General features: G+C 47.3%; 3 protein-coding genes across 10 annotated transcripts; all 3 read left to right on the forward strand.

Annotated features, from left to right (window-relative positions):
• Nucleotides 1–1,638: 1,638 nt before the first annotated feature.
• On the forward strand, nucleotides 1,639–3,689 carry HOXB8 (homeobox B8). 2 transcript variants are annotated; one of them, XM_068418821.1, is made up of 2 exons: nucleotides 1,639–2,059; nucleotides 2,843–3,689. In XM_068418821.1, exons 1-2 carry the CDS (start codon nucleotides 1,639–1,641, stop codon nucleotides 3,148–3,150), a joined length of 729 nt encoding a protein of 242 aa, XP_068274922.1. In that variant the 3' UTR covers nucleotides 3,151–3,689. The 2 variants fall into 2 exon arrangements, with proteins under 2 accessions (XP_068274922.1, XP_068274923.1); XM_068418822.1 differs by having other exon boundaries at nucleotides 2,846–3,689.
• A 561-nt stretch (nucleotides 3,690–4,250) lies between these two features.
• Nucleotides 4,251–9,735, forward strand: HOXB7 (homeobox B7). 6 transcript variants are annotated; one of them, XM_068418926.1, is made up of 4 exons: nucleotides 4,365–4,662; nucleotides 4,757–4,974; nucleotides 5,684–5,966; nucleotides 8,849–9,735. In XM_068418926.1, exons 3-4 carry the CDS (start codon nucleotides 5,729–5,731, stop codon nucleotides 9,100–9,102), a joined length of 492 nt encoding a protein of 163 aa, XP_068275027.1. In that variant the 5' UTR covers nucleotides 4,365–4,662; nucleotides 4,757–4,974; nucleotides 5,684–5,728; the 3' UTR covers nucleotides 9,103–9,735. The 6 variants fall into 6 exon arrangements, with proteins under 6 accessions (XP_068275024.1, XP_068275023.1, XP_068275022.1 ...); XM_068418927.1 differs by having other exon boundaries at nucleotides 4,813–4,974; XM_068418923.1 differs by lacking the exons at nucleotides 4,365–4,662; nucleotides 4,757–4,974 and adding an exon at nucleotides 4,251–4,342 and having other exon boundaries at nucleotides 5,613–5,966.
• Nucleotides 9,736–11,883: 2,148 nt separating this feature from the next.
• On the forward strand, nucleotides 11,884–22,034 carry HOXB6 (homeobox B6). 2 transcript variants are annotated; one of them, XM_068418918.1, is made up of 3 exons: nucleotides 11,884–12,340; nucleotides 19,069–19,655; nucleotides 20,969–22,034. In XM_068418918.1, exons 2-3 carry the CDS (start codon nucleotides 19,247–19,249, stop codon nucleotides 21,226–21,228), a joined length of 669 nt encoding a protein of 222 aa, XP_068275019.1. In that variant the 5' UTR covers nucleotides 11,884–12,340; nucleotides 19,069–19,246; the 3' UTR covers nucleotides 21,229–22,034. The 2 variants fall into 2 exon arrangements, with proteins under 2 accessions (XP_068275019.1, XP_068275020.1); XM_068418919.1 differs by lacking the exon at nucleotides 11,884–12,340 and having other exon boundaries at nucleotides 19,033–19,655.
• Nucleotides 22,035–24,004: the final 1,970 nt, after the last annotated feature.

The raw sequence follows: 24,004 nt of genomic DNA on the forward strand, positions 1-24,004 counted from the left end.
TGTCAGGCAGGCTGGGGCAGCGTTTGGGCTGGGAGGGTTTGGTGTCGTTATTAGCTGAAATACGTCTCGGTAATATTTGCTGACTGCGATAAATGAATTTCAAAATCTACCCCCTGTGTGTTTAGATGGTGGAAAATTGCAGCGTTGGCATCTTCGGGATAAGTTTGCTCCGTTGTTACCAAATGCCAATAAAATAGAAAGCCTCTCTCCTCTCTCCCTTACCCCATCCCCCTCTTCCCCCCAGTTTTCATTAGAAGTATCATGCAAAAAAAACCCAAAACATGAAGTTGAGGAGGGGGTGAGGCAGGGAACAGCCATCAGCTCCTGACCATGAAGGTTCTGTTCGGGATGCGATAAGCGACACAATACTTTTAGTTCGCAATCATCCCCGACCACATCTTGAACAAGTCCTCGGCGGGGGAGGAGGCAGGGAGGGGGCTGCGGAGAGACACAAAAAGTCAATGTTGTAGATGAAAAACTATAATCATTTTAATTCAATATTGACACCTCAACATCTCGCTGTAATGCGGACGGGTCCAATCGAAACCTCTGGTTTATAGCAGTAGAGGAACGAACTCGTAAAATCCTAACGGCTTTTATGTAGTGCGGTATAAACAACAACAACATCCCCGGCTTTATGGCGTTTTATAGTTTGTTAAACAGTTTACAGCCTTTTTTGGGGCTATTACAAATGCAATTCCCTTCATGTGATAGTTAAACCTTTATCAATAATAAGGAAATTGATCATTAAAATGTTAAATATGACTACCTCGTTTGTTTTAAAATATGTTTAGGGTAAGAAGCTGTATGATTTGATAACTTGTATTAAAATACCAATTACATTTATAGGACCTTTTAAAACTGGTAGCAATTAAATCGTGTTCTTTTACAGTTTTCCAAAGCGACCCTGACATTTAAAAAGGCTAAAACTGCCTCGTTAAAATTTTGAAATTAACGGCTGCGAGCGCTTCTCTTTAATTTTCCAACACTCCCCAAAAATCAATCTTTTGGGTGGTCTAGGTATGTGATTTGTTGTGAGGCGAGCGATATCTCATTAATGTAGGTAGTTAAACATATTTAATCCGTATATTCACCCCACCTCCTTCTCCCTTCCCCTCTCTCTCTCTCTCTCTCGCTCCCTCTCCCTCTCTCGCTCCCCCTCGCTTGCTTTTCCTTCTTTATTCTCTCACACTCTTCCTTTCACAATCATGCAGTGCAGAGTCCGTGTGGAGTAAGGAGAAGCCAATAGGATGAGGTTTTGGTAATAGATGCAAATGATCATGAAAAGACACTGCAAAATATGAAACAACTCATTTGCGCTGAAGTAAATCACTGAAAACTGTTTATGAACTGGCATCTCTTCTTGGAAATGTAAAGCGAGAACTCTTTAAGTGGCGATTTTTTTTTTTTTTTTAGGGGTGGGGGGGAGGAAAGAATTCAATATCATGCAGGCTTAGAGTTTTGATTATATCCTCCTTTTATATTCCTGGAAATCACAAACTGTCGTTGCTTAGCATCTTAGCGCTTTCTTTTTTTGCTAATAGATTCCCGTGGTCTGGTTTGGTTGGCTTCTTTTTTTTTTTTTTTTTTTTTTTCCTTTTCTTCCTCCTCCAAACAAACATTCTTATTTAAATTAAAATGAGCTCTTATTTTGTCAACTCACTCTTCTCCAAATACAAAACCGGGGACTCCTTGCGTCCCAATTACTATGACTGCGGGTTCGCTCAGGATCTTGGGGGCAGACCCACGGTGGTGTACGGACCCAGCACGGGGGGCACCTTCCAGCATCCGACCCAAATCCAGGAGTTTTACCACGGAGCATCCTCACTCTCCAGCTCCCCTTACCAACAGAATCCCTGCGCCGTGGCGTGCCATGGGGACCCCAGCAACTTCTATGGCTACGACCCCTTGCAAAGGCAGAGCCTCTTCAGCGCCCAGGAGTCGGACTTGGTGCAGTACACGGACTGCAAGCTTGCTGCCAGCGGCCTTGGAGAGGAGGCGGAGAGCTCGGAGCAGAGCCCTTCTCCAACCCAGCTTTTCCCCTGGATGCGACCGCAAGGTGAGGCGAGATGGAAAGGAGAGCGAGGAGGCATTTCCTGAGCCCATAAAGCAGCCCTCTTGCTTTCTTTCTGCCCCTCTTGCTTGCTTGCTTGCTTTCGCTCCCCTTTTCTTCCCCAGTGACTGTGTTTTACTGCTTTATGGGGGTAAACTTTTGCACTTGTAAATTGCTTTATAGTTTAATTACCCTGAAGGAGACCTTTTCTTCTGGGGGCTGAGCGAGCCGGGCTTTCTGTGGAAGGAAGCGTCCTTAAAGTTTATGGCACTTTTATAGCCTTAAAAAGCCCCTTCATTTTTGTTTTGCGTTTGATTTGGGATTTCGGTAGTGCTGCTTGCTCTCCGCGAGCTGCAGCTCTTTTATTTATCTCTTTTTTTTTGCGGGATCCCAAAGAGCCGGAGTCTGCTGTTGTTGTTGTGGTGGTGGTGGTTCGGGTAATAATAAGTGTGCAAGTGCAGGCTTTAGCTGGGCTGCTCGGAGCGGGCTGGTGGGTGACCCCCCCCCCTCCCCTGCCACCATCACCCCTTTCCTTTATAACCATCTTCCCTTTTATAATATTCTACGGGAGCTTTTCCCTCTCCCTGTTCGCTTCCTGCCTTTGCTCCTGCGAGTCCTTTCTTCCTCCCCCTCCCGTGCCTGTGTGTGTGAGTGCGAGTGTGTGCGAGCGTGTGTGAGTGTGTGTGAGCGGGTGTGAGCCTGTGTGTGCCTATTCCCGAGCCTGGTTTATGTATCTTTCAACCTCCTTCTCTTCTTCCCCTCTTCCACCCAACCTTTGCAATTCCCCAGCAGCCGCTGGACGGAGGAGGGGGAGGCAAACCTACAGCCGCTACCAGACGCTGGAACTGGAGAAGGAATTTCTATTTAATCCCTACCTGACCCGCAAACGGAGGATCGAGGTCTCGCATGCCCTGGGATTGACAGAAAGGCAGGTCAAAATCTGGTTCCAGAACAGGAGGATGAAATGGAAAAAGGAAAACAACAAAGATAAGTTTCCCAGCAGCAAATGCGAGCAGGAAGAACTGGAAAAACAGAAAATGGAAAGAGCCCAGGAGGTGGACGAGGAAGGGGAAGCACAGAAGGCGGACAAGAAATAAAAGGATTTTTAAGGACTGAAAGGCAAGCGCTGCTGGGGTGGAAGAGCCCCTGAGCCCCACGTTAATTGCAGTTAAAGTAGGGAGGGGTGGGGAAAAAAAACAACAATGCATAGAAAAGAGAAAGGGAAAAAAAACCCTTTTATTGCTGTAAAACAATATAGCTGTAAGCACCACTTCCCTGATTATCCTTTGATACAATGAACAGTATGCAAAAGTGGTCGGGAGGTCTCTCCTGCCTTTTGCCAGTTATTAACTAGTGGTAGTGTAACGCAATAGCTTATGTAAAACATGACTGTGAAATTTTCTCTCTCTCTCTGTCTTTCTCTCTGTCTCTCTCTTCTTTCCTGGGGGGTGGGTTGGTTAACATAGCTTTCAATGCTATAGGAGTCACGTGAAATTACATTTGTGCACCTTTTATTTTTAATTTTCCACCTTTTTTGTTGTGGTTTATCTGTATGTACTGGAGGTAGCTATTGAAACAAACATCCCAACAACATGAAACTGCCTATTTATGCTATAGTTATCTCTCTCTTTCTCTCTCTTTCCCTCTTTACTTTCCTTACTTCTTTTCTTTGGTTCGGGATTTTCTTTTCTTTTTTTTTTTTTTTTTACAATTTTAAAATGTCTCTTCCAAAAAAGGGGGAAAAAAGAAAAAAAAAAGACAAGAAAAAAGCATTTTTCTCTCCTTTAGTTAGCATGCGCACAGTGAAGCAAGTTGTAAAGTGATCTTTAGGTTAACTGTGAAAAAGAATGTATACTGTATACGTGAATTACTTTATTGGGGGAACTAATGATATATTTTGTTGTTCTTTCATCACTTTGTTCTATTGTCTAAACCTGGAAGCGGCGGAAGAAAGTTACAATAAAGTTTACAAGCGAGAATTCCGTGACATCATTGTTTTACCCTGCTCCATTTCCTCCAGGACCACTTTGATAGAAAGGAAATAAAAGTCAATTGTGTCGGAGCTGCAGCCCTGGCCATCAAAGACTTCTTTGCCTGGAGAGATGCTGGCGGGCTGGATGGCTGCTGGGACGGGCGGAGGCAGGGGCTGGGGCCGGGGAGCTGCTGCCGGGGAGCCGTGGGGAAGGGGAGGGGGACGGGGCAACTGCGATGGCTTCTGCTTTTCTTGTTGTTTCTAACAGTTCCTGGGTGGTGACAGGTTGGGAGGCTGTGTGGAAATCCTTCCTGAAGGTAACGTGGCTTGTTTTATTTCCCCCCTCTTTCTCTTTCCTCCTTTCTCCCTCTCTCCTCCCCCACCCCACTGTCCCCCCAAGATGAAGCCCAGCTCGGGGGTCCCCCTTCCTTTCCTCACACTCATCTCATTGCAAAAATAAATAGTCAGTCGCGCAGCTGAGCTTCTTTCTGCTCCTTCGCCTGTCGAGCTGCCCTGCCATGGCAATAGAGGAGTGCGGGGATGCACACCCATCCCCTTGCAACATAACCTTGGGGAAGGAGAAACAGCACAAACCCGAGATGCACATCCACCATTGTCTGGGCTGCTTTTCCTGCCTGTAAGACTTTCTTTCTTTCTAAATCCCACCCCCCCCCATTAAAAAAAAATTGAGGCAGATCTCATTTTGGAAGGTCTCTCTGCTTCTCCAGCAGAAAGCAAATCAGCCAGCTGGTAAGGTTTTACTTCTAACTGTAATTGAGTCCCGCAGAACCGCTGACACGCTAAACAAGGGATCTCTGCGCTCTTTATTTTTCCCAACAAGAAAAGCAAATGCCAGCTCAATACGAAGCTCAAAGCCTGTGGCACTGGAATAAATGAGATATAGAGCTGAATGGCATTTGGGGAAAAAAAAGAACCCTGAAACTATTAGGTATCAATGAGACATTTGTCTTTTTTTTTGGGGGGGGGGGGGGTCGGGGAGGGGCAGAGGGTCAAGGGGGGAGGGAAGGGAATTATGTACAGTCTTGTGAAAAAGTACCTCGGAGCTGGGGAAATGGTGCGAAGGAGGGAATTTTAGACGGGATCAATAAAGGGATAAATAGAGCTCCCTTCCTTTTCCTCCAGCAGAGAGAGACCGAGAGGGAGACTCTGGTTTATCAGCAACGTGCTTTTACCCCCCTCCCCTTTTCTCTTTCTCCCTCGGTCTGAGCTGAAAACTGATTACAGGTTGCTTATCGACTCCAGCACAATTTCACCCCTTCCAGCATAGATCTTGGAGGGTTTTATATCGCATCAATTATTTATCATATTTTATAAATCCAGCAGCACTACAATTTTGTGCCCCCGAGGAGGGAGCGGGCGGCGATTGGCGCCGCCGGAGCCACGTGCCCGCGCGTCACATGGGCCGGGAGGAAAAAGGGCTCCTTTTTGGTGTAAATCTGGACTCTAATTCCGTAATATATCACGGTACCTCGTAAAACCGACACTAAAACGTCCCGACCAACAAATCACCCGGCCAAATTATGAGTTCATTGTATTATGCGAATGCTTTATTTTCTAAATATCAAGCCGCAAGTTCGGTTTTCCCATCCGGAGTCTTTCCCGAGCAAACTTCTTGCGCTTTCGCCTCCAACACCCAGCGAGCGGGCTATGGGGCCGGATCCACGCCTCCCTTCGCCGCCTCCATGCCCGGGCTCTACTCCAGTGGCAGCGCCGTGCACCCCCAGCCCCCCAGCATGTATTCCTCCGGTTACGGCCTGGAGCCCGGCTCCTTCAACATGCACTGTTCCCCTTTTGAGCAAAACCTCTCCATGATGTGCCCGGGAGATGCCTCCAAGCAGAACTGCAGCAAAACGGACCAGAGGGACTCAGATTTGCAAAGCGACAGTAACTTCCGTATCTACCCCTGGATGAGGAGCACAGGTAAGCCCCAGCGTCCCTAAAGAAAGGAGCCCGGGGAGGGAGGGGGAGTGGGGGGAGTGTAAATTATTTGATGGCGTGCGCGGGGGGTGGCGGAGGGGGAGGGGAGGGGGGAATTGTCCCCAACTCCTTTCATGACGTTTCACCGAAAATGCATCTTCAAAAGAGAGAGGGAGAGAGCGAACACACACACACACACACCCCCGCCGCCATAAAGCCATCCTTTTAGCTTTAAATATTTATTGGTGTTGCTGGGGCTGTGTATGTGCCATGCAAAAGGCAGTTTGTCTTAGAGGGGACAGACAGAGCTGCAGAAATAATGGCCAGCCTCTTCTTCTCCTATATTTACAGGATGGAGATTGTGCTACCCCTATGTAGGTATAGATATAGATTCTGAAAGAAACTATTTATGGGAGGTGCTTGCAAGCTTGGTTTGTTTTCTGTTAGATGGCAAAACCTTCATTTGCCAGCCCCTCGCCACCGTGTCCCAGGCACTGCAATTAACCGTAGCGTGTTGCCTTCAGAAACAGCAACACATCATTCCCGGTGCAATTAAAAGCCCCTCTCTCAAAACGGTGACACTCCGGCCGGAATCCGGATGGATGGATGGATGGATGGATGGATGGATGGATATAGCGGGGGAAGCACGTTTATCTGGGTCACCTCGAGAAAAACATCACCGCGGAGGGGTGCGGTGTTCTCCGCACGTTGGGGAAGGCTCTTTGGGGACCTTGGGGTGCTCAGCGTGGCCTTGCTGGGGGCCTGGGGGTCCCCGGGACGCTGCCGCGGCCGCCCCATGCCGGGACAAGCTGCCCCCGCACATGTGTCTCAAACCCAAAGCCGCTGAACGCCGGGCGGCCGCGCTGCCTTCCGTCACCAACGCGCTCCGTCTCAGGGTATTAATGTCAATTAACATTTAATAAATATCCATTTCCCTTGCGCGGCAGCGGTCCCGGCCCGTCCCGGCCCCCCCGGGACCCGGCTGCACGGAGCGCACCGGGGCCGGGCTGGGCGCTCCGGGCCGGGCTCCCCCCGCTCCGAGCAGCCGGGCCGGTGTCCGTGTGCACGCGTGGTAGTGTTTACACTCGTGTAATCCTGAGAAGGGGGAGAAAGGCGCTGCTGTCCCGGCTGGGAGCCGAGGGGAAGGCGTGAGGTCGTTTTCCAGCCGCCCCGGCTTCGCCTCTGCCGTGCCAGATTGCAACCCGAGAGCATCCCTGCGAGCCAGCCTCCCTCCACGGCCAAATATTCGGAAAGGGGCTTGTCAGTAACCCTCGAGGGCGAGGGGAGCGCGGGCCAGCCTCCCTGCGAAGCAGAGGGAAAAGAAAACAGCGAAGCAGCCAATGTACAGCGGCTTATAAAGGCAGGAGTTACCCTCGCACTTATTTGGTGGTCAGTTCTTTCCATTACCTGCTCCATAATTCATTCACGTTTACAGTTGATTTATCAAAGACCAAATATTTCTGGTCGTAAACACTTCATCTCTGCTTTTATCTGACTTTAGATTTAAGAAGCCCCCCCTCTTACCCCCCTTTTAGTCTGTGACGCTGAGAGGATCAACACTAGAGAGGGTTTGGAAACAGGGCAAAGGCGCGGGGTCCTGCGCTCAAAAAACCCTGGATGCTCTGGGATGTGCTGAGCCTAAACCCAGAGAAACTCGACCTGGGTCGTAAAAGCGGGGTCCCCCCTCCCGCCCCTTCCCCCCCGTGCCTCATGCCCACTGTGCGATCGCGCTTGTGGAATTTCATCAGCGAGGGGAGATAGAGTTGTCATCCCTATTCAGCAGCGGTTTATGGCTCTCCCCTCAGCGGATTTTACAACCCACATTCCACGACCTGCACATTTTTACTTTACAGCTAGCCTGGCTATTTTGCCTTTTTTTTCCCTCCCTCCTTTTAATGACTGGATCTTTTCTTCTTTTAAAAAGAAAGAGGGGTGGGGGGGGAAAAAGGGGAAGAAGAAGAGGAGTCCGGTGGAATGTGTGGAGGAGAGGCCGAGGGCTGCTGTTCGCCATCCCCACCGCCCTGGGAAAGAATATGTTATACTATAGATATACATAGCATTTACATAGAAAATAGAGTCGGGATCACAAACACCATATTGTAGAATTATTTCCAATCAGACTCCAGGAAATGTCGGGCGGAGGGGAGAATGAGGAGCTGGGCCCTTTCCAAACCCCGCTCGCAGGCAGCTGGAGGGTGGCAGGGAGCCTGGGGTAAGTGTTGGGGTGCTTCTCATCTGCGCAGACCCCCACAAGAGCAGCCTGGGGGTTGCAGCCCCCCTGTCAGCCCCAGAAGTCACTGCTGTGCCCAAAACATCCCCTGAAATAACGAAGACCATCACACACCTTCCAAGCAGGCTCCCTGATGACAGCTTTAAGAGAGGACAAATAGTTGGATTTGTGTAGGTAGCAGATGACTCTCTTGCTCTGCTCGACTGTATTTCCGTATTTATTCCCCAATCATGTGAAATTTCTGGTGTCTGAATAAAAAATGAAGCAGGAGCTCAGAGTCTGAGCGCTGCTACTAGGGCAGGAAACTTTCTGAAGTTTGTTGATCACTCGGAGACACGCATGGGCACACAAAAAAAAGCACTGCACGCTTTTGCAAGGTGAAGGGAAATTAAAGCTGGGGTGGTTTGAGGGGCTGAGAACAGGGAGGGTGAGGTGGGGAAAGCCTCGAGCAGAAGGAGTTGATCTTGCAAATAAAAGGAAGGGCTGTCTAGGTTGTACAGATCCTCCCAGGATTTAGTCCCCATTTAGACCGCAGTGGATGGGTGCTTGCTAGGCCTCACCCAGAGACAAAAGTAAGAGAGCAAACCAAACCAGCAGCCCCCAAAAACATCTCCTCCAGACCCTCAGCTGATCTAAATCTGCATTTATTTCCCAGGCACCGACAGAAAACGCGGCCGCCAGACCTACACCAGGTACCAGACCCTGGAGCTGGAGAAGGAGTTCCACTACAACCGCTACCTGACGAGGAGGAGACGCATCGAGATCGCCCATGCCCTGTGTCTCACGGAGAGACAGATCAAAATCTGGTTCCAGAACAGGCGCATGAAGTGGAAAAAAGAAAATAAAACTGCCTGCTCCGGCTCCAACGGCCAGGAAAAACCAGACGCGGAGGACGACGAGGAGGAATGAAAGGGGCGAGAGGTGGATGCAGGAGCTGTGGAAACCCACGCGAGAAGAAAAGGGGGGGGAAAACACACAGAAAAAGACTATATATTAAAATAGATAAATGATAAGTGCATAAATAATTAAAAGCCCTAGGAGTGATACGTTGTGTTTCCTGACACTGAAAAAAATACTACCTATATTAAAGTCTTTTTTTTTGTACAATAGAATGACTATCTACCTATTAAATGTGGCTTTAGAGTCAGAATAGACACATTTTTCTATGTGAGTCTTCCTATAGTACAAGTAATTTGTAAATCTCCGTTTGTACTTCGCTGTGTACTTTTGGGTATGAAGTAACGTGGTCGTGTTTAGCACCTTTAATTTAGAAAATGTGACCTGAAAGTCTGAATGCAAATTATACTTAGCGCATATAGTCCTGTACATAATATGAATGATTACTCCTTCTCCCTGTAACCTCTGTGGTTCTTTTCTCCTCGCTATGCTCTTTTGTCCGTGTATATTTTTACCTGGATTTCTTCCTTGTTCAAGTCTCTACGAAAAAAAAAAAAGAGGAATTAATATTGTGCTACGTAAAATGTTGTATATCAAAGTAGCAAATTATTTAATGGCGACGCGTTGCTTTTTTATTTTTTCCCCTTGTCTGTGATTATTATTCTTCGAAATAAAAACGACATCTCCAATAATCTACCATCGCGTTGGATTCCTTCCCCTTTTCTTCTTAAAAATAACACACGGGCTTTTGGAATTGCTTTTTCCCATGTAAAATAAATATACTAAAGGATCCTTTTAGATTAATACATGCCCCGACCTATCATCTCGAACTTCTCTCTTTTTTTTTTAAGGACAGTCACTCATTTCAAAATGTTAGTACCTTTTCAATAGATTTGGCGGATATACTAAGATAAAATTGATATTCGGGGCTCTCGAAATGCGGGCTCTCTCCTTTCTCTCTCCCCCTGTGATTTCGCTGCGGCTATTGCTGAAGTAGATAAGAGCATAAAGGAGAAGTGCAAAGAAGCCAGAAACAGCCCAAATAGTCTTTCTGCCCCTTGTTTTAATTCTCTTCTTCTTGTAACTGATTTGCAGAAAACCGATCTCTTTTGCCGTGCCTTTGGTATATATTTTTTTTCTTTTAGATTCTCCTTCCGCTCTTCAATTACTTTACTGCGCACTGGAACTCTTTCATTAGCACCAAATAATGTTTAGCATCAAAGCACGCATAAAATAAATTAAAGCAATTAAAGGCAGGAAAAATCAACAATGCAAAACAAAAGGCGAGTAAATTTAAGCACTTGCGCAGGGGAGCACCCTCCGCTGCCCTCTCCCCCTCCCGCTCCTGCCTGTTTATTTACATTGCCAGGCTGCGCAGTAAAGCCGCGGATTCCTCCCGCGGAGGCTCCACGTAATTTGCTCCATAAATGCGTTGCGCAAGATGCACAGGAAAAATAATAAAAAAAAATGCAGGCAGCTTTGGAAGGACCTGGCGATGGCAGCTCCCCACCTTCTGCCCTTCCTTCCCTCGCCTTCTCTCTGCCTTTTCACCACCCACCACCATAGATGACTTCATGCCCTAAGCGGAGGCGCGCAGGGCATCCTTTAGCAGGTTTTTAGCGAAAATAGATACCACGTCAAGCATCTGCGCGCCCACATCTATAATAGAGCTTTGCACTATATGCTGCATACACTAATTAAGGGAAGCCCATTATTAAAGGCAGCAGCTATTATGGCTTTTGCACACTGAAATTCCCACTTGAAGGCAAGGGAAAAGAGAGGAAAATCTTCCTTTTTCCTTGCTGAAATCCCTTGGTGCAATCTCTTCGCAGGAGCGCTCAGTGCATAGAGGGGATGGGGAGGGGGAAAAAAAAAAAAAAAGCAGCGGTTCCAGAAATTTCCCCCCCTCCCGCTCCTGGACCGCAGTGGCCCGGCTGCTGCCCCCCTGGCACGGACCTCGGCGCCCGGGGGGCAAGCAGGAATTGAGGAGAATTCCACAAAAAAAGGCAAAGCAAGTCACACCGACGCTTTAATACGCTAAACCAAGCGCAGAGGTTTACCGGTGGGGAGACCCACCTTGCCGGAGCATCCCCCCCGCCCTCCCCGCGCTATAGCGGGGGCCGCGGGGGGACTCGGGCGGGTCCCGGCGGCTCCTTGGGGGTGTTTGGCTGTGGGGAGCCCTGCAGGCACGAACCCCGCCGGCTGGGCTCTGCCCGGGGCAGGGGCACCCCGGCCACGCTTTTATTGCCTTTATTTGCCTCTTCCCCCCCGCCCTGAAATCTGTCAATTGCCCCTTTCAGCAGGAAGGATCCCAATTGCGTAAAAAAAAAAAAAGACATCAAAAAATCCCACCCGAACCCCACTGTTTTACTATGTCTTTCCCTATTTAAAAGCCAACCCCAAGCTCTTTATTCTGGGGGGGCTATTATTGTTCATAGCCTAACGTGTGAGGTGTTATTCGATTATTTCTCTCCAACCCTCCCCCCCCATGCAACCAAGGAGGGGGGAGAAAAATCCCTGAACCCCCTTTCATATTCTTTTATTTTTGTTTTAAAAAAAGATGGCGGCTAAGAAAAAGACTGCTGTTAAACCGGTCATGAAGAAATGCAATAAATTCCTTGTTGTTTTATGAAAATTTACAACTTTGTGATAGAACTTTATGAGTGGCTGGGTTCTGGGATTGGCCAGAGCCGGTCATGTGGACTGCTAACCGTGAACATGAACTTTTTATTATTTCCCATGTGGTTATATTGCACCATTCTTCTGTCCGCTGCACCTTGGGTCGGATCAGTGTCCTCTATAGGGCTCTCGCCTCTTTACATTTTTTTACTTTTGTGTATAAGCTCGATAGGGCTAAAACAGGGGAGAGGGGAGGGGGGGACGCCCATACACACATCCACACGCACACATAGACACCCACCTCCGCACACACACATAGGAAAAGAGTTATATGATTTTTTTTTTAATTATTATTTTTTTTAATTCCTCTGTTAATTTGCCTGCTGATTTGGAATCTCAGTAGTAATGGAGGGGCAGAGGAGATTCTGGACGGAGTGGAGGCTATCATTTTTCAAAGAGGGAAGTTACTCCATTTTCTATGCAAATGACAGAAATGCAAGAAGCTCTCACAAGTCAGAGAGGCAATCGACGGCTATCAGGTTGGGACAATATTTGTCAGCTAACAGATAAGCAAACGCTGTCTCTCTCTCCCTATATATTTTACTTATACCACAGAAATGGACGTCAAAAGGTAAGGGAATAATATCTGTTTCTCTTATTTTATTTTTTTTCTTTGATAAAATGCTGCCTTTCCTATTCCTTTCCCCTCTACCCAGGGAGGGGCAAATAGAAAGAAAAGGGTGGGGTGATGAAGAAGAGGGGGCACTGGAAGAAATCAGGGGTTGTGGAAATCTGTTTAAGTGACAATTTCCCCGAAAAAGTGGAGCGTAAAGGTGAGGAAAAGAGAGAAAGGGCGAGAGAAAGAAGAATGGAAAAAAAGGTAAAGAAAGACATTGAGAGAAGGAAAGAAAGAAATAGAGAAAGAAAATAGAAAAAAAATATAAGAAAGCAAGAGAGCAAGTGAGGGGAAAAAAACGGAGAAAGAAAACAAGAAAGGAAATAAGAAAGAGAAAGAAAAAGAAAATAACGAAATAAGAAGGAAAAATAAAGCCCGTAAGGTCACCTGGAGATAGTAGACTTGGAATGAAGGATTTTGCAGTAGCTCGGTGACGGAGGCTTTTAGATACTGCCTTTAAAAAAATACCAAACCCTTTGTGGGTAGTTGTCGTGTTTTATTTTTTTCCCTCTCGCAGAATCTCTTGCCAGTTTGCCTGTCTTCAGGCGAGCCCAGTAATTTGGCGAAGTTTGTGTGGAAGCCAGTTGGGTTTTGCGTTGCTCTCCAGGGTCATTATTATGTGGGTGGTTTCTTCGGCGAGGGCAGTTCGCGGCAGTCCTCGGAAATAAGGTTCTGGAAATTAGTTTTAAAAAAAAGAAGGGGGTGAAACAAAAAAAAAAAAAAAGAGAAAAGAGAAAAAAAAAAAAGATAATAAGAATGAAGCCAACCCAGAGCGCAGCGCTCTCGTAATTATTTTTTTTTCCCCTCGTGAAACTCCCAAATGAAGCTGACGTTGCGATGCAATAACCCTCCTTGTATTTAATTGCGTTCTGCGGTGTTAACGGGGCTTTACGGCTTTTCCGCCCGCAATCCCGGCTTGGGTTGCAGCCCCTCGGTGTGCCGGTGCTTCCCCACACCAGGTTATGTGCGAATCTCCCTCCCCTCTCCCTGTCTGATACCCTACCGCTTGCCTTCGGGTTTAGGAAAATATTTGTGCGGGGATGGCCGTTATTTTAAATGTTGGGTTTTTTCAAGATTTCAAGGGAGAGGGTTGAAATATAGTACAAATTGCTACTGTTACGAGGTGATTTTTAAATAAGATAATGGAAGAGCCTGTGTATGTGAAGCGAGATTGAGTAAGAAGAGATTCATTACTTAAGCATAAACCATTTTATGACGTGACGATTTATCTCACCTAAACTGACTGTGCCTTAATATTGTGTGGACAAGAGTAAATGATCGCAAGCCGTGGAAATAATAAACAGAAAGTCATTTTAAAAAGCTATTTCTTCCCGAACCTGTTAGATTTTTCATAAATCACGGGGAAAAAAATGAATGCCCGTTCAAACGCCTGTTCTGCCTTTTCCCTAAGTCTCTCCGCGCTCGTTTTTTTTGCTCTTCGTAAGAAAAAAAAAAACAACTATAAAAAAATAAATTAATTTAGAAACCTTACTCCAAAACGCATTTATGCCGATTCTTCCACATCCTACGTGGGCAACCACTTGTGGAAGCCACGCACCTCGGTGCGGGCAGGTCTTTTTAACCATTTCAGCCCGGTCCGGTGTGGAGTGACCGAGAAACCTCTGCGCACCCCCGGTGTGTGTGTGAGGGTGGGGGGCTCCGCGTTGCTCGCGGCGGGTCTCCCCTCCTGGCATCCTCCTTTGCTTGCTTATTTAAGAATATAAAATAAAAGGGCATGAAGCGCGGGCAGCCCCCCGCCGCCCCGTCCCCCCGGTGCCGGTGCCGCCGCCGCGGGGCTCGCCCATTCCCCGCCGTCTGCTGCCATCTACCGTCGGCGGCGGCGGCCGGCGGCTCCCGGGGGGCTCCCCGCAGCCGGTACCCCGGTGGGGGGGGGGCCTGCCCCGGCTGCCCTCCTCTTTCCCCGGCCGGGCGGCGGTACCAGGGACCGCAGCCCCCCCGGCAGAGCCTTGGCCCTTGAGGCCCGGTGCCCTGCTGTGAACTGCAGAGAGTAGAGGTGCTTTTAGCCACATGCCTGTCCCTAAAGTGTCTGGAGATATATATATGGGATATATATGTATATATAGGATGCACTCGCACATATATGTGCACTCACATGTGAGCTATGGACACCCCATATGTGCATGTTCATCTATACATCCCCCAACCTACGCTTGATATCCACGTACAGCTGCTCTGTGCCATGGGTGTGCAAATCCATACGTGCACGCACATCTAAAGGCTCACCTCTCGCTATCTATATGCACACGGAGGACGAAAGGTGGCTGGTTGCTGAGTGTGAACACAAGCGGAGATGCTGTAAAATGCGACGCGCTAATGATGACCGGGGCGAAGGGGATTTCAGCTCATCATAAAAGGCGGAGGAGCTTGTATTTATTTATTGCTTCGAGTGGTCATTTCGGTGGGGTCTGGAAAAGATACGTCAAGTCGTGTACACAGGCTTGAGGTGGTTGCTGGGGAAGGAGCAGGGAGTAAAGGCAGACGACGAATCACTTTTAAGTTACTGTAGGCTTTGAAGGGACAATGCGTGTCTGTTGTTTTAAAAGGTTTCTCTCTCGCCCTCCCTCCCTCTCGCTTTCTCCCTCTCGTTTTCTCCTTCTACCACACAGTTTCCTGGCAACTGTTTATGTCTGGACTAGGGACATTTTCTCGAAGAAAGTGAGATGCCCAGGGACTATGTTAAATTAAAAAAAAAGGGAGGGGGGGAAAAGCAAAGTTTTGCTCTTTTGACCAGCAACAGCCATGATTAACTTGTTCCATGCTGTAATTCCCAACACCCCCCAGCATTCGCCTGCCGCATTACATGATCCGTCTCGCCTTTTCCTCTCCTTCTCCCTCCTTTCCCAATATTATTTGAGCAGCAGCCCCCCCTTTCTCCTTCCCAGGGCTTGCTTTCGCGGAAATACTTCGGTCTGGATGCATTTTGACTCCCCCAGTGACCCTCTCCCCCACTGCCCTCCCCCTCCCCCCTTTTTTTTTGTTAATAATTAGCTGCACTCTTTAATGGAACAATGGTAGGTTATTATTGCTTCTTTTCAAAGATCCCATTAACAAGGTTATTATGCACTGCACGGGAAGTCAGGTAAATTAAACTTAAATTGCTGGAAATTAAGTTTCTGGCGGTTATGTGCACGGAGAACGGGTATTTTTTTACACCTTCAGGGATCATTGTTTTAAATACTCCAGCCCTGGAGCTCTACATAGATCTGTCGGGTTTTTTTTTTTCCGATGTGATTTTGCGTGTGCGTGAGCATTACAAGGGAGGCTTCTCTGCTGCCAATGGCTTTCTATGTCTGACTCCAGGAACAAGGGGTTATTTCAAGTGTTTTCGTGGTGTTGGCTTGACTTTATGGCTGCAATAAGTCCCTCGGTAGGGAAACCCCCGCTGTGTTCTCACTTCAGAAGGATCGGGAATTCCAGCTCCACATGAAAAAAAGAGAGTTTCATTTTTTATTGGAACCAACTGCACTGAACTTTCTACCAAGTTCTTAGCGGGTTTAGCTTTCACACAAGCAATGCTCTGTTCTGTTTGCATTTCGAAATATTTGGGTGTTGTTTTAATCCCCTCATCTATCTGCCTGGCTCTGCTTGGTGGGGTTGCCGTTTGCTGGCCAGAAAAGCAAAGCGACAAAAAATGGGACCTTCCTGGGCAGAGAGCTGGGGTTGTACATACTGTAAATACTTCTCTTTATCTTTATTTATACCCTGCCAGTTGAGTGATGTCTGTCAGGAGGGGAAAGCCGGCTTCCCAGCGCGGTTACGTGTGTTATACCACCTTCTGGTGTCTCTCACAACTTCCCCGCTTTATTGCTCCTTCTTAGCAAACCCTGCGCCTGTTTTTGAGGAGATGAGGCCAAACACTGAGTAAAGATGTGCCCATCGGTGCCCTCAAAGACGGGTCTAACTTCAGGGCTACTGTATAAGCTCGCTTCTGCAGCGGTTATTGCTCTGTGTCTGTCTCCCTCCTGGCTGGGCTGGCGCTAGAGGCGTCCAAAGAAAATATATTCGCAAAATCCGTCTCAGGTTTACCTTCGGACTTCAGCGGGGAAGGCAGGAGAGCGTCTGTTAAGCAGCTACACTATTAACCCAACATTTAAACTTATTTTTCTGCTTTTTCTTTTCCTTTTTTTGTAAAGCTATTGAACTGGGAATAGAAACCACCTCTGTGCTAAACATTCAGTTCCCTGAGATTTAGTGCGGTTTAAGACCTCTGCTCGTATTTACATGTATTATAGGTGGCAAATCAATTAGACCGCGGGCCTGACCCTCCGAAAGATGAAAACTATGACAGGCATTAGGTTTTTTTTCACATTTGGAACAAGTTTTCTTCTTTTCTTTTCCTCCCCCAAATAACCGTCTATGGGCTCATCCTTCTTCTAAGAGGCAAGACATATTATTTTTTATCTATAGCGCGTCTAATATTTCAGCAATAAGCAATTAGCAAGCGGCCAGCTTCAATTAGTGCATTTTTATTTTCTTTTACATTTCGACTGTCAAACTACGCAAAAAGCCCGTATTAGCCACAAAGGTACTAGAATGAGGAGTATTTCAATACAGTAGAACTTAGGAAGGGGGGTGATTTTTTTCCAAACTATTTCGAGGGATTTGTTTGCAGAGCAATCACGAGAAGGAGAGAAAACATCAGAGCAAACATTTTCAGCAGATGTACTCACGCATTGAATTATCAGGACATCCCATTTCTTAGCCCAAAATTTGCATGCGGAGCTGATCATGCCAGATCATCGCTGGTTTTGCAGAGCTACAAATATTGCGTAACTCTCTAATCAAATGTATGAGCTGTTCGGCTTCTGCAAAGCAGTTAACTTCAGGCTCTCATCCCATCCTTTTTTTTTTTTTCTTCTCTAGTCATGGTTCCCTTTCAATCTCACTTTTTTTTTTTTCTTGCATACCAATAAAGCAGATCTACGTAAGTTTGGGTCCATTCCATACACAAAGGGAAACTCTGCAAGAACAAATATAAGAGATATCAGTCAGAGAGGGGGTGGAGGATGGAAAACTACTTCCTTTGCATGTTATTTCCTTGAATTATAAGGATTACGTTTCAGTCGAAATGCTCATTGCAGCCGTGGCATGAAACAATCTTGGCTTTGCTGCTGTAAACATGATGTTTAAAATAAATTAGCTCGTAATAAGATACCAGTTTCGTAGATAGTCAAAGCTCCGTCAGAGAGAGCCGCATTGGCAGCTCTACAGTCACCATGTAATATGTGTAATTCTAGATTTGTAGCGCGCACATTCACAGATTCAAGTACAGGGGAGTGTGTATTATAAGGCGTGTCATTTCAGTGCATGTTAGACCCGACAGACAGATGGCTACAAATTCGGACAGGAAACAAATCCTTGATAAAACACGAAGGATCGGGGGACAGCCCTGGGTTTAATTTAGTGATTTTTTTTTTCTTTTCCTTGTGAGATCTCTCTGATTTTCCCATTTGAAAAAAAAAAAAGGGAAGGCAGCGGTCAGAGACCCAACTGTACCTTTAGCAAACAGGGCTCTGAGGTGGGGGGATGCACCAGGTAGAGCCGAGCTCGTCTCTGGCAAAACCGAGAGAGGCAAACCCCAGAGCAAAGTGCAGCTTTTAGGGTGACCGGGAATTGCTTCAGACTTTCGGGATTATCGCTTCCAGCCTTTTAACTTCGCAAAATTAGGTATTTAGCAGTGCGGATGGGCTCGGAGCGGGGGGATGCAAACCCGCGGGGTCTCCGCGCACCTCCGAGGCAGCAGCCCCATCACACTGCCAGCTTTCCTCTCGTTAAAAAAACCCATCTCGATCCGTAACAATCAATAAACTCGCCGTTTGACCGTAACCCAAGGCTTCCTTTTAGCCATAAAAGGTCGGGCATAGGTCTGGTATTAACAAAAAAACGCAAGAGGGCACAATGCGGTACCGGGCTCCGGAGGAGATCGGGATTTAGCAAAGGATAAGGTAAATACTTCGATTTTCCATTTATCTCCCGAATACGGAGATTATGCAGGGAAAAAAAAAAAAAAAAAAAAGGAAAGGAAAAAGATACATTGTATGAAAAGAGAAGGTTTGGTTCAAGCGAGCGCAGCTTTCCTGAACAGAGAATGCTAATCTATGGTAATTAGACAAACATGAACAGAAAGAAGTTGTCAAAACCGATTTCTTCTCCTATAGCAAATCTAAGTTAATCAGCCCGGTGGGATCTCCTCCTTGCAAAGTTCACACACACACAAAAAACTTTTTCTCTCGCTCTTTTTTTTTTTGTTTTGTTTTCTTTAACTCTAGCAAAGTACCCAGACATTTCAGGATGATTTGCAAACAGGAGGGGTTAAAGTTTTCCGAATGCGAATAATTAACTTCTTTTCCCCCACTTACAGCGGATATTTGTATACGTTATATGTGTGTAAATATATATAGGCGCGCACACCGCCATCCGCGCAGACGGGCTCCCGCACACCCCCGCGCTGAGCTCCGGGGGCGGGGTGGGGGGGGGGACGGCGTTTATTTATTTATGAAGCTCCGAGCGCGCCGGGAATGTTTCTTTCGGCAGATATTATATATTTGGTTAAGGGGGTGCATTTCTGTTGTTTAAAAGGGAGGGAAAAGGGGGTGGATGGTTTGTTCTTGGGGTCCCTGGTGCAATCTCAGCTCCTCATGGGTGCTATTTTGCAACCTCAGGCGCCTGCTATTGGTCAGCCCATGATCAGATGGTTGTATTTCCTTGTGTCCCTCGCTGGCACCACGCCATCTCCCTTCAGCTAAAACCCAATCTCCGATATACTACTAATAGCTAAACCACTTGGACTATAAAACACAACAAATCATAAAGCCGGGAAAGGACGGCAGGCTCCTTCCAATGAGTTCTTATTTTGTCAACTCGACCTTCCCGGTGAGTCTGGCGGCGGGGCAGGAGCCCTTCCTGGGACAGATCCCGCTCTATCCCTCGGGCTATGCGGATCCTCTGAGGCACTACCCCACCACCTATGGAGCCACGGGCGTCCAGGAGAAGGGCTACACCTCCTCTCCTTACTACCAGCAAAGCAACGGAGCCTACAGCCGCAGCTCCGCCTGTGACTATGGGGCCGGCGGGTTTTTCAGGGAGAAGGACCCTGCGTGCGCCCCCCCCAACCTGGACGAGGTGCCCTTCGCCCCCGAGCCGCGCAAGTCGGACTGCGCGCAGAGCAAAACTGTGTTCGGAGAGAGCGAGGAGCAAAAGTGTTCCGCCCCGGTTTACCCCTGGATGCAGCGGATGAACTCTTGCAATAGTGAGTTTACTCTTTTACAGAAATAAATACATCAATCTCCTCCCCCCCTTTCTTATTTGTTACCGCCAGAGAGAGAGAGAGCGAGCGAGCGAGGGAAGCAGGAATAAGGTTCACTTTAGAGCCCAAACTTCCAGCGGGGAAGTTAGGCGACACGAGAGGCTCCAACTTGCTCCTGACACGCACCAAAACTTCACGCCGCTGAAGTATTTTTCTCCCAGCACCCCCCAGCTAAAAAGTTTCCTCCGTATTTAAACCCCAAGACAGTATTTCTCCATTCCGCCTCCCCCCCCTTTTTTTTTTCACATTCCAGTTTGCGTGTCACTCAGCGACAACGATTTGTCTCTGTCTTTCCCCCACACGCACAGGGAGATATCTTTTCTAAATCAGATCTGGATGACTTTACACACGCACGGACTCACACCCCCACGCAGCTCCCTCTCTCGCTGGCTACCCGATATGGAGTTAAATAATATAAAAGTGTTTAAATATTTGAAAGGAGAGGGCTACATTTTTAATGAAACTCGCACATAATGAAAAGTCTGCCCGGGGAGAATTTTTTTCCCCCTGGTGATATATGACTTCTTTAAGTGCTGTTTCCTCAATCAGAATAAAAAAAAGGGGGGGGGGGAAGAAAAATAATAGAGGCTCACCACCCTCCTTCCCATGTTTAGATGCATTTGTTGCCTTTTAAGTTCCAAATTGATGTCCATTAGCGCAGGGACATAAAGTGTTGTGTCCTCTTTAATGTAGAGTTTGGGCAGATCGATTCACTTCATTATTGCTTAAATGCTCAGATCTATTACAGTTGCCGGTAGGGTGGAAAATAGCGAGGGCGGGCCGGGGGGGGAGAACACCTTGCGATTTTTCATCCCGGAATAAGATAGATCTTGCCCTGTCTCCCCAGCCCTGCCTGCAGCCTGGCAAGTTCAGCATTAACCCTTCTGCCCTGCTGCCTGCAGCGCGGCTGCGGATCCTCCGCGGGTGCGGCCCGGCCAGGGAGCCTCCCCTGCGCGCACGGAGGGGCTCAGTGCCATGGGGCTTATCTGGGGGTTGGCCAAAGCCTTTGGAGGGCAGGGGAGCGGGCGCAGACCCCTCCGCACAGAGCCGCGGTGAGGGGCGTAGCATCCCCGCGGATTATTCACCATCTCCGCGGCTCCACTAAACCTCGGGGCTTTGCCCTCTTTTTCCTTTCCTCTCTCCCCCCGCCCCCCTTTTTTCCCCTAATTTTTCCCTATTTATTCCTATTTTTTCCCCTCTATTTTTCCCTATTTTTTTTCCTATTTTTTTTCCTTTTCTTTTTGCGGGTGTCACAGGTTCCTCCTTCGGGCCCAGCGGCCGCCGAGGCCGCCAGACCTACACCCGTTACCAGACGCTGGAGCTGGAGAAGGAATTTCACTTCAACCGCTACCTGACCCGGCGCCGGCGGATCGAGATCGCCCATTCCCTCTGCCTGACGGAGCGGCAGATCAAAATCTGGTTCCAGAACCGCAGGATGAAGTGGAAAAAAGAGAATAAATTGCTCAACTCCTCGCAACTGAGCGCGGAGGAGGAGGAGGAGAAAACGGCGGAGTGAAAGTAGTATTTAAAACACACACAAAACAAAAAAAAAATAGAGAGGGAGTGAGTGAGTGTGTGTGAGAGCCGAGAGGATGAGGGGGGTGTGGGCTGGCTGCGAGGACAGGGAAAACCTGCACATTGGTGGGACAAGCCCTCTGCAGCAGCGACAACAGCTAGAAAGTTTGGGCCACCAATGCCATGGACTCGTGTTCCCAGTGATCTGTCGTGTCCAGGAAAAAAAAAAATCAGGCTTCTAGTTGCGTTTTTTAATTGTTTTTTTTTTCCCCTCCTAGACGTCCCTCCCCTCCCACTCCACCCCCCGAAATGAAATAATAATAATAAAAAAGGAAAGAGGTAGAGAGAGAAGGGGGAAAAGAAAGGGAAAGAGAAAAGACAAAAAAAAAAAAAAAAAGGACTCCTACCCGTGTTTCTACCCTTGGTGTCACTGTTAGTAACCTGCTAACTCTTGTATTTAATGGAAGTGCTGCAATATATGTCATTTGGGGTGTTTATTGTCTTAATTTTGTAAAAATGTTTCATGCACGGTTGACATAGGTTGTTTTTTTTTTTTAATTTTTCCTTTTTTTTTTTCTCCTTTGGTAAATTAATCAAGCCCTGGGGTCTTTGTAATTAGTTTTTTTGGGTTTCTTTGGTTTGTTTTGTTTTTTTAAAAAAGGGAAATCTACTGAAAGAACGAGTACTACCTAAAAGGATGCACAAGCAACAACAAGAAGTTATATTTTATTAATTTTTGTACGTGTTGTGTTTGAAGTTTGTCTTAGGTATGAACATGGAATTCTCTAATAAAAACAAAGTCTTCGATCTCACACACACCACCCTGTCATCATTATTACTATTATTATTATTATCTTTCCCTTTTCCAGGGGAACTTAGGATCTTAAGGAGCAGAGAGTTGTAAAGAAAGCCTTGCTTCTCTCTGTATGACACTGTCTTCTAATCTGCAAGGACAAGCAACTCCAAGCACACGGAAGTTACAGTGGAGAGATAAATCTGGTTTTCCCTCTTTTTGTCTAATCTTAAATGGAAGACCTTTCACCAATAGTATTTCCTCGCTGACATTCTGCTTTAGTATCGCTCTTTTTTATTGTTATAGTACAAAGACTTATGACGAAACGCTCTCCATATACATAATAAATCAAGGAAACAGGCAAAAATATGCTCTCATTCATCTACCAAAGATACCTAACATTTGCCTAGCATCTTTCAAACATCTGGTCTCTTACTTCATATCCCCAAATCAAAGTGAAGCGTATTGCAAAAAAAGTCCAGATTTCAAGGGAATTTGCCCTGCGAAACGAGTAGCTTCTCAGGTCCAGGAATATAGCTTCCATTTAAGGAGGGGGGAAAAAAAATCTAAACTAAATCTAACGAGCTCTTTTGAAAGAGTAGATTTTTATTTTCACTTGAAAGCGTTTTCAATGGCTCCTTTGGAGAGGCTGACTTTGCTCGGACTGGGATGGGGAACGTTTCTGCTCCGTACCAAAGAGGAATCTCGTGCATGCAAATAGCAAACTTTTCCTGGGTTTTGGGAATTAAAGGAAAGGAAGTGTTGTGGGTTTTTTTTTTCTGCTGGGGATTTAGAACTGGAAGCAAGCGACCAGCTTATTTCGGATACCGTTTTCTGCAGCTTCACGGGGGGAAAACGCGATGAAACAGTATCTCCTGCCTCCCATCCGCTTTCTCCACTACCCACAAGAAATACCTATGTATGAATGCATTCCCCCATGCCACAAGCTGGTTTAATGTCAGTCACTTTTAAAATCAATTCATGCAGAAGCTTCACAGCTGTAGGACATTTACTATTATTGCCACGCTTTTCATTGCCCGTAATTATTATAATTATATGTCACTTTCAATATGGCGCATAATTTCCAATGAGTTGCAGACAAGCATATGAAATTCCTAAACTGCCTTGGAAAAAAAAAAAAAAAGAGAGAAAAAAGACAAGAAGAAGAGGAAAAAGAAAGTAGTGCTTAACAAAGCACAGCTCTTTCACAACGTTTTTACCAATTTCAGAGTGCTTTTGCTCCCCAATATTCCTTGCAGGTTAGCAAATGGAAAGGAAAAACCACGTAGCACAACGCTGTGTTCAAAGAGGATGTGAAACGCTGAGGAACAAGAATATCCTAAAAGCAACATTGTCAACCAGTTCCACCGGCTGGATTTTCCCTCCTTTTCCTTTATTCCCCCTCCCCAGCCCGTTCCCCCCCCCCTTTTTTTTTTCCCCCACCAGAATTAAGGTGCGACCGCATCGCTGGCTCCACGCTCAGCGTGCCAGAAAGCTCGACTTTTCTGACAATAACCACGCGAAATAAACCCGAGCGGCCACGCTCCCCCCCCACGCCCCCGCAGCAGCTTCGCCTTGCCCCCCCCACCCCTTCAGATATTAAAAGAGAAGACTGCCCGGCCTCACAGCGACCCGACACCTCATCCCTCGCTGCCTCTCAAACTTCCCCGGCGGTCTTATAAAGGAAGAAATTAAGAGTTTAATAAAGAAAAGGAGCCCACGCGGGGGGCGCGGACACGCGAGCCGCGGCAGGATCCCCCCCTCGTCATCTCTGCGTTGATTTTTAGGAAGGAAAAGGAAAATAAAAGAGAAGGGGATGGGGGGGATGCGGAGTAGAGGCCGGCGGGGTCGGTTTTGGGGGTGCGGGACCCCCACCGTGGGCGCGGTGCGTCGCCCCCGCGCGGCCGGCAGGTGGCGCGCTCCGCCAAGGTGGGGGGCGAGCGCGGCGCCGGCGCGCCCGGGGATTTGGGGCGCCGCGCACCGA

This window comes from Nyctibius grandis, chromosome 26 (assembly GCF_013368605.1).
Source record: "Nyctibius grandis isolate bNycGra1 chromosome 26, bNycGra1.pri, whole genome shotgun sequence".
Lineage (NCBI taxonomy): Eukaryota > Metazoa > Chordata > Aves > Nyctibiiformes > Nyctibiidae > Nyctibius > Nyctibius grandis.

Bases quoted from the DNA above. Each gene is read 5' to 3' on its own strand.
- HOXB8 (XM_068418821.1), top strand. From the start codon at position 1,639: ATGAGCTCTTATTTTGTCAACTCACTCTTCTCCAAATACAAAACCGGG. The intron at 2,060-2,842 runs GTGAGGCGAGAT...GCAATTCCCCAG, and splicing joins CCCCTGGATGCGACCGCAAG to CAGCCGCTGGACGGAGGAGG.
- HOXB6 (XM_068418918.1), top strand. From the start codon at position 19,247: ATGAGTTCTTATTTTGTCAACTCGACCTTCCCGGTGAGTCTGGCGGCG. The intron at 19,656-20,968 runs GTGAGTTTACTC...CGGGTGTCACAG, and splicing joins GCGGATGAACTCTTGCAATA to GTTCCTCCTTCGGGCCCAGC.
- HOXB7 (XM_068418921.1), top strand. From the start codon at position 5,567: ATGAGTTCATTGTATTATGCGAATGCTTTATTTTCTAAATATCAAGCC. The intron at 5,967-8,848 runs GTAAGCCCCAGC...TTTATTTCCCAG, and splicing joins CCCCTGGATGAGGAGCACAG to GCACCGACAGAAAACGCGGC.